The sequence below is a fragment of the Cebidichthys violaceus genome, unplaced genomic scaffold, assembly GCF_023349555.1.
Source record: "Cebidichthys violaceus isolate CVI_PGR_0920_01 unplaced genomic scaffold, fCebVio1.0.p SCAF_22, whole genome shotgun sequence".
In the NCBI taxonomy this organism is placed as follows: Eukaryota; Metazoa; Chordata; class Actinopteri; order Perciformes; family Stichaeidae; genus Cebidichthys; species Cebidichthys violaceus.
The window spans coordinates 10,267,319-10,275,974 of NW_027176395.1; the positions used below are offsets into that span (position 1 = coordinate 10,267,319).

Genomic DNA, 8,656 nt, shown 5'->3' on the forward strand with positions numbered 1-8,656 from the left:
CACAGTGAAAAAGCACAGAGGGGAGGCAAACACTACTCTGCCTCAAAGAAGAGGGCGTGCGCATGAGCCCCTATGTCGGGTTTATGCTTGTTCTGTCGTTGCTCTTCTTCTACACTTCTCTTCTTCTTCTTATATTTTGCTTTGACCACAAAAATGTAAGATTCTATATCCAAGCTTAAACGTGTCTCCGAAAACAAGGAAATATGACCAAATCAACAGCAATTCAACGTCGGACAGGTAAAGTAACCTTTTATGTGTTTGTTATTCTCTTTATACATCCGTGGTTGTTACACAGATTATCGCGGATCTCACGATTTTCGCGGGTGGCACCTGCTAGCACACCGGTTCTGAAACACTCCCAGTGGAATCAATATGTACCTTACCTATGTGTGTGTAAAGAATGCTGATATGAAATATAAAAAACAACCAGTAGTCAATGTGCAAGCTGCCAATTGAATGGTGATGTAAGCTACTCTATTGGGTTAATATATGTGTAAATCTGACTTATGGAGTGTCAGTGCCTCACCAGCCACGAACCTCACTGCACGTCACTGATAGATAAATATATATATATATATATATATATATATATATATATATATATATATATATATATATATATATATATATATATATATATATATATATATATATATATATATATATATATATATATATATGACTCAGTGGTAGATATGTGTTGTGAATGTCTTTAGTTCTCATCTTCTCTGGCCAGATGCAGCAGCTGTGGAACTGAAAACCCTGTCAGGACATCCACCATCAGGAGGGAAGAGAAGCATACTGGAACTACATTATCGTTGTGAAGACCTATTTAATATTAACTATGGATTCACAGTCTATTCCATTTAGTCCCTTTAATTTTGTTTTTAATGTTTTTTCAACCACATCAGGCTATATTAATTAAATGGATACATTTAAACCCAAAATACAGTCTCATTTGAAAACACAGACGTGAGACCGTGTTGTATAAAAATAAGATACAGAGCATAACTCATTAGTCATTGCATAATATTCTGTGTTTGCGATTACAGCTGTCAGTCGATATAAAAGGTAAAAAGACAGGTCAGCGACCAGCAGCTCCAGGGCAGCTGTCCCATTTCTGGCATTTTCACCGCTCGGCATTCCAGCTGTCTGATGTCATTGGCTCTGAAAACCTCCATGTATTCCTCCGCCACGGCGGCACTATACTGCATTTCGATTCTTATGCACAAAAAAAGTAGTGGAAACCATACGTTTTGTTTGCAGTAATTTAAAAGCTAGAGTGCATTCCAATATAATTTAGTGATTTGTCAATTGCTGAAGCTCAGTTATTGGAGCTATAGAGCCGCGGATGTAGACAGAATCCTAGGAAGCAGAACAAGCTCGGAAGGTGAGTGAAGTGTCGGACCAAGAGGCATGGGGCGCTACGTTAGTCTGGATCCACAAACAAACTACAGTCCAATGGGCTGTCTCCACTTTTGAAAATATCTCCAAATTTATGGTAATCCATTGACCTTGATGGCGGAAAATCCCTCTGTACCGAATTTTACTTGGACTACAAAATTGTATCTTGATGGCTAACGGTAACGTTAACGATTTTGACACAAAATATTTACCGGCTACGTCAGCTTCCCAAGGGTGTCGTCTATTTGCTGGAACATATGTTAGCACAACTAGCGTTAAAGCTAATTTAGCGCTGGTTGTTTTTAACGGTTAAAAGTTAAATTATTCACTAATGCTTCCACTGAGGGGTTAGCTAGTTTGGCCGGGGAATGTCACACATCTAAGGAATAACGTTAAATTAAGTTACGATAAGTTATTTCATTTATAACGTATGTATATACATTGTAATAAAATGGATGCATGTTGGAGATGGAGAGCAGCAGAGATTTTTAACGTTAGCTCGCTGCATACTGTAACAGATCAGGTCAGTGTTTGGATCAGACTATCCGCTGGAGAGGGATTCATCTGACCACAACCTTTGAACATGGCTTGTAATCCGTGTTATATGACAGCGCTAATTACACAGATTAGATAACCCACTAGTAATTGCTGCCAAATCCATAGATTTGCTTTTAATGTGCTTTTTTCAGAGTGTTTACTTTTAGAAAAGTTGTAATGCTTTATGACATTAAAAACAAAAATGCCGCATTTAAGAGGATTAACGTTACGTTAAGTGTTTATCTGTTTTGGCGTCTGTTCCAGGGGGACAGACTAGTTGTGAAGATTATACAAAAGTATCGTAACATATTCTATAGTGATGAGCAGTCACCCTCTTTTCCAAGTTTGCAATTTCACGCTCGGCTTTCTTGTGACTTGTAGTGTTTTTTTGAGATGCACTGAGATGTTTCCTGTCTCATTTTTTTTCTTCAGATCTGTCTGTTGATGATGAACCCAGTGGCCTGTAACGTCCACCCAGTATTCGAAGGGGGACAGCAAGGAGAACACTTTCCCTGGATTAAGTGAAGACCTCCCTCTTGAAGAAGTGTGAAACATGCCCTTGCCATTTGGCTTAAAACTCAAAAGGACTCGAAGGTATACTGTTTCAAGCAAGAGCTGTCTTGTCACTCGGATCCAGCTGCTCAATGGAGAGTTTGTTGAGTTTACACTTTCGGTGGAGAGCACCGGGCAGGAATGTTTGGAGGCAGTTGCTCAGAGACTCGAGTTAAGAGAGGTATGTATGTATTTCCATGCAATACAAGTGCTGATTGTTCTCTCTTTTGGACCTTTTTCTTAACTCACCACAGGGATGAGGTTATCTTTTGGTCACATTCTTACTAGGAACTGAAAAGCAGGAATACAGAAAGCAAAATAACCAGTTGGTCACTGTCACATAATATATCGTCGCAATTATATAATATAATCTCTGATAATCTCTGTCCCGCTTATGACATGATTAAGGAATTTGTCAATCTCATACTCTACATTAGTAAATGCATGCATGTAACCAACTCATCATGCAGATTAGCTAACATACTATGCACGTTTTTAAATGTTCAAGTGTCATCTCTCGCAGAGCATGGATAATATGGTCAAGAGAAGTAGTTCTGAGTCAGGATGGAATAATGTACCAAGCTTCACGTCTGCATTTTGTTGCTGTGGTGAAAACCACCTGTCGGACGCAAGCTGAAAGAGATGCTGTCATTTCCAGTTGCTCCTCAAATCAACAGTAAAGACTGCTGACTATACAGGCGATCTGGCCTAGTCTGAACATGCACTACATGACTGTTGTTGTGCTGCGTGATGTAGCAAGGCTTTATTTGTCATCGGTCTGGTTAACAGTGCCACTGACAGGCCTCACCCTCATTTATAGTTCTTCTTGTATGCACAGGGCAAAAATGTATTGTTTGTTTTTTGATGTCACAGGGGTTGTTTGTTCAACCATGTGGCTCTCAGTCAGTCTTTGGTAGAACGTTTAAGCAGGTTCTGTTGTAATTGATAATGGAATGAGATTTTTTTTCAACCACTGCTAAATGGGTTAATAGATCCTGTGTTTGAAAATCTATGTTAATTAATTTTCATTCAATATTTAATTAGAACCATCATTGTTTTTACATTTTAATGTAGGCAATCTACATTCAAAGCAATTAGATCCCCCAAGTTTGTCTTATTTCTGTCTACATTATTATAAAATATAAACACCAGAGAAATGTTTATATAATATTTATTCATAGTTGCTAACCAATGCGGTCTACTGCTTAACAGTCATGTTATGTTCTAGTTGTGGTTGGAGTGTGGCTGCACATCACAACAGGTCTCTTTCAGCTAAATTGTCTTTGATAAACAGCAAGCTTGGGGGTTACTTTTCTTGCCAGTGTCCATTGTGAGATCTTCAGACGGTCACAAGACGGAGCAGGGAGCGCCAACAGCCTATAAATCTAGATGTCGTGGTTGAGTTTTCAGGTCGACATATGTTTTGAATGTTATGTAGAGTATTAGGAGAAGACCTACAGATTTGTGCACAAAACAGGAGATGTGTGATCTCAAGCAGTTCCATAATATTCTAAAGTTGGATATGTCCTATATGTAAACGTGCATTCCTTCTAGTTTACTACATATTGTAAAACCTAAATTGTTTCTAGTATTCTAGTCGTCTTAAAATGTCCTTGCTTGCGGTGCTGTTCAGGTGTAACGTTTGTGCTTCTTTTCTTTGCTTGTTAGATAACCTACTTTAGCCTGTGGTACTTCAACAAGCAGAACCAGCAGAGGTGGATAGACTTGGAGAAGCCGCTGAAGAAGCAACTGGACAAGTACGGGCTGGAGTCCAGCGTTTACTTTGGAGTCGTGTTTTACATACCCAGCATCAACCAACTGCAACAGGAGATCACAAGGTGAGGTTCCATCAGTGACGTGAGGTGTCTTGTCTAAGCCCCTTAGCTTAGTGACTATTGATATTCACAAATAGCAGTCAAAAAGTTATACATTTTATTTATGAAATGAGTGCCAATCAAAGTTTAGAGTAACAATGTGTTTTTTTGTGTCTATAAATATGTCATATGTTATTTTAACAGTGCTGCACTTGAGAAAGTTTGCTTTTTCTTTAATGACCTTTTTCAGCCATTTCTGCAAACCTGAATGAAGTTACCATATTTGGTTGTTGGCTACTTGTCTACTCGCCACTCATAAGTAACCCTCTCTTTCTCCACAGATATCAGTATTACCTCCAGCTGAAGAAGGATGTTCTGGAGGGCAGGATCTCGTGCTCACTGGAACAAGCTATTCGTTTAGCTAGCCTGGCAGTGCAAGGTAATATTAATGTATAATATGAGCTGTGCAAAGTGTTTCTTGGAAAAAACCTTTCTGCTGTCACAGCTTTAAGTTCCAGGCAAAGTAATTACCGGTGCAGTTACACAGAAATTGTCGATAAATCCTGATATTGGCGGCTGTAACACTGCGCCTCCCCTACGTCTACAAAACTGAATTGGAAATATTAGAATTATTTTCTATGATTTCTGGACAGGAGGTTTGTGCCAGTTCACTGTTTTCCCCCAAACTCTGCAAGTTTGCTAGGCCCATAATTTGTCTCAAACCTTTGTTCAATCACTTATCCAAGGGTTTGTAAGAACAATTTCATGATTCTTGTAATATGCAGCTCTTAACAAAGCACCATTAAACGTAAACTTGCCTATTAAATTGGTGGGTGTGTTTGTGTGTGACTGTGAACTCCACTTGCATGAGCTTCAGCCCTGACACGTCCTCCAACTTTTGCCCAGCCAGAAGAATCTCAAACACTGCTGGCAAAGTTATATCAGGCAATGCAACTTACTAGCCTGGGTGTTAGCATAGCATAGCATAGCAGAGCCGCTGAGATCACTTACTGCTGCTGCCGTGTTCAAAGGACTGACCAGCATGCAAAATGTGCATTTGAAGAAAAGCCAGAATAAATTCTGTGCATGTTCCCTTAAAGGTTTAGTCACTGCTTAAGTTGTCATGCAGACTTGTGATTGTGCTGTTGTGTGGTTCGTATTTTATGTCCCTGGCTCGGATATTTTGGAGTGAAGGGCAGTTGTAGTTTGATGCCTGGGATACCCAACATAGTTGTGAATGTTGCCAACAGGCAGAATGAAGCTGGTTTTGGCCCTCTACATTGTCAGACGCTGAAGCAACTCCCTTTCCTAACAAAACGGGCCCCTCCTCTCCTAAAATTAGTCCGTCTTGTCATGATGCACCACAGCTTTCCAAAAGGCATTACACCATTCTGCAACTCTTACACATCTGTTTAGCCTTGTGCTAAATGCAGAAATGGACATGTAATAGAGTTTATTCAGAGAGCAGTGTCATGCGGAGTATGCCTTGCCGTATTAACTCATTTAGTGTCCTTTTTTTTTCCTCCACAGCTGACTTTGGAGACTTCAACCGATATGATTCCCAAGAGTTCCTCCAGAAGTTTGCGCTCTTCCCTATTGTAAGCGTTTTATTTTGTGTGGTCAACATGTTAAATGAAAGATGTTGCTGTTCTGTGCTCGTTTGTGTTTTAATACCAGCGTGGTATCAATCCCGATTTTTGTCTTTGCAGGACTGGATCCAGGATGAGCGAGTGCTGGAGGAGGCCACTCAGAAAGTGGCCCTTCATTATCAGTCCTTCAGGTGAGCAGGTGTCCTCAACGTCCGTCCTCAGCATCCATCTGCCTGTTCTGTGTGTGGATAAACAGAGAAATACACACATTCCTTTTGCATCTATTGAGGCAATCTACCTTTTTTACTATCTGTTATCACGTAGAATCTCTCTGAGGCCATATATAAGCCATCTCTTGTGATTTACACTGGCACCAGACCCCTTTTTAGCCACTCTGTCCTCCATGTTTAGTCGAAAAGATAGCAGTTTCTCATCACTCCATCTGTCCCATTTCATTTACTCCTCAACTTGTAACCACTATAACAAATTAGATCGCACACAATTACTTTTTTTTACACCATGAGGTGATGCATTGTTTGTTAGTGTTCCTATCTTGTTTAAAAGTTGGCTCAGTGGGTTTTGACTTTTTTTTTAGGGGTTTATCAGCTCCAGAGGCAGAGATGTTGTACATGCAGGAGGTGGAGAAAATGGAAGGCTATGGCCAGGAAGGCTATCAAGCCAAGGTAAGTTTACAAGGTCTTGCCCAAACGTCGAAGAAGTATGATGTGGGCTTACTAGAATCTTAATCCGTAAGCAGCATATTGTCTGTCTTGTATTCTTTCACCTAAAAGACTGTTCTGAATGTCTTAATCCTCTCCTTTTAATCTCAACAGGACAGTACAGGGGCAGATGTTTCCATGGGATCCTGCCTCGATGGCATCTTTGTCAAGCATAAAAATGGCAGGCCGCTTTCATTTAGGTAAGTCTGGAGGCAAATTGGAGAAGAAGTGTACATTCTTGACCTCAATCTGCATACTATTATGAGTTTTGGATATCTTTCTGATCGACTCCTACGTGTGTTTGGTTTTTTATTACTATTCATTGTTAAAGCAGTGCAACAGTCTCTTTAAAAAAAAATGCTGCACGGTTTTGTGGCCGCCATGACATCATGTGTTTTTCCTCTTTTCTCTCTGCCCCTACGCTGTAATTGGCTGTGTAGGTGGAATGAAATTAACAACATGAGTCACAACAGGTCCTTCTTTGTCCTGGAGCTAGCCAACAGAGAGGAGAGTGTCCAATTCCAGACCGTAAGTCTCTGCTACCAATGCCCCTCCGTTTCTCCACTCATTCCCTTTGGAAAATTTCAGTTTCTTATTGGATTTAGCAAAATTAAGAGATTGCTGTCGTCACAGAGCTTTCCATCAGCTAGTCTGAACAATGCACCTATGTCTGTGTGTGGCTGTAACTGGTAGTTGTTTGATTATGTTACGCATATGTGGGTCATAAAGTCACATACCACTAGCCTAAACTCAATGTAGAGGTGTTTGAGGGCTGTGATGTCATGAGAGGGAGTGTCATCAATGGGAGATACATCCCCTCCCAGTGGTTGCAGCAGAGACTACAACCCATCATGGCATCTGGTTAACTGACTACAATTCCCTTAGTCAGCAGGGCAGCTGGGGCCAAGGCTGCTGCCCAGCTGAAAGAGAGGTGGCTGATTACCCTGGAGAGGCTGGTGTGAGGAACAAAGGAGAAAACGTTTGGAAGGGGAAGGACAGGAGCAGACGAAAAGAAAAGAGTTTTATGTTACGTTAAAGACAATGAACCAGAAGTAAACTGAAGATAGTTATGTTTATTTTTTGTAGCGGCTTTCTGCTGGAATTAAGTTTACCTTTTGCTAAAAGAAGCTGAATACAGTATTTTGAGTTAGAAACCACCGCTTGTTGTCTTGATTTGTGCACCGACGCCTCACAAGCCCCGACCTCTCAAGACATCACAGGGCATACACAGGATTGGCTTTGCTCCGAGATCACCAAGCAAACACCACCTCTGTACTAATTGTCTCACCATCTCATGAGTTTTTCTTCTCCTTTTTTTTGTGTAGGAAGACATGGAAACCTCCAAATATGTGTGCCGGATGTGTCTGGCCAGACTCAAGTTCTATAAGATTAACAAGAGTAGCCTGTAAGTGTCTAGTCTAGTTCCTGAGTCATGTCTCCTCTTTGGTGTAGCCTCACTTCTATCCTCCTCTTCTCCTCCTCTCTCTTCAGAGAGGAGTGTGATCCCCTGCCTTCTGAGGGCTCCCAGAAGTCCCTTCTCACTCTATCCTTTCCTCGCTTTCCAATGCTCTCTCGTCCCTCTCTGCCTTCTAATAAGGGGTGAGCAACACTATCAGTCACCGCCTACAGTGTGGCTATCAAGCAGGTGCCAACACCCACCCGTCCCTCATTGCATAGACAACCTTGCACAGCAAACATGCTCTCTACTGTATACATGAAATGGGCCCTGGGTTGTGAAGCATGTAGTGACTTTTCATCCAAGTAAAAGAAAGCTAATATTTGATTTATTAGTTATTGTTGTGTGTGATTGGGCCAGAGAAAGAATAGCCGGGGAAAATTAAAAAAAATTAAAGTATTGTAAAATCCACAGGGATCTTTATTCTCAGCACTATTTGCACAATACATATGAACAAACCTCTATTTTTACAGTATCTGTTATAGTAATTTATTACTTTAGCTTTCATCAGATATTTCCAGATCTAAATTTGTCTGTTTTCTCTCTATATTTTTTAGAAGTTTAGCATGTTTTGTTAAATGCAAG

At 40.5% G+C, this 8,656-nt stretch overlaps 1 protein-coding gene across 4 annotated transcripts in view; it reads left to right on the forward strand.

The window, feature by feature from the left end:
- The first annotated feature begins 1,211 nt into the window (after window positions 1-1,211).
- ptpn21 (protein tyrosine phosphatase non-receptor type 21) overlaps window positions 1,212-8,656 on the forward strand; it is a 15,306-nt gene continuing 7,861 nt past the window's right edge. Inside the window, exons 1-11 of one of the 4 annotated variants that reach the window (XM_068717843.1) lie at window positions 1,212-1,390; window positions 2,374-2,674; window positions 4,162-4,331; window positions 4,649-4,746; window positions 5,838-5,905; window positions 6,017-6,087; window positions 6,492-6,579; window positions 6,730-6,815; window positions 7,056-7,143; window positions 7,941-8,020; window positions 8,107-8,214. In XM_068717843.1, the coding sequence (XP_068573944.1) occupies window positions 2,495-2,674; window positions 4,162-4,331; window positions 4,649-4,746; window positions 5,838-5,905; window positions 6,017-6,087; window positions 6,492-6,579; window positions 6,730-6,815; window positions 7,056-7,143; window positions 7,941-8,020; window positions 8,107-8,214 (1,037 nt within the window). In that variant the 5' untranslated portion in view covers window positions 1,212-1,390; window positions 2,374-2,494. The other 3 variants (XM_068717840.1, XM_068717841.1, XM_068717844.1) reach the window with 3 other exon arrangements.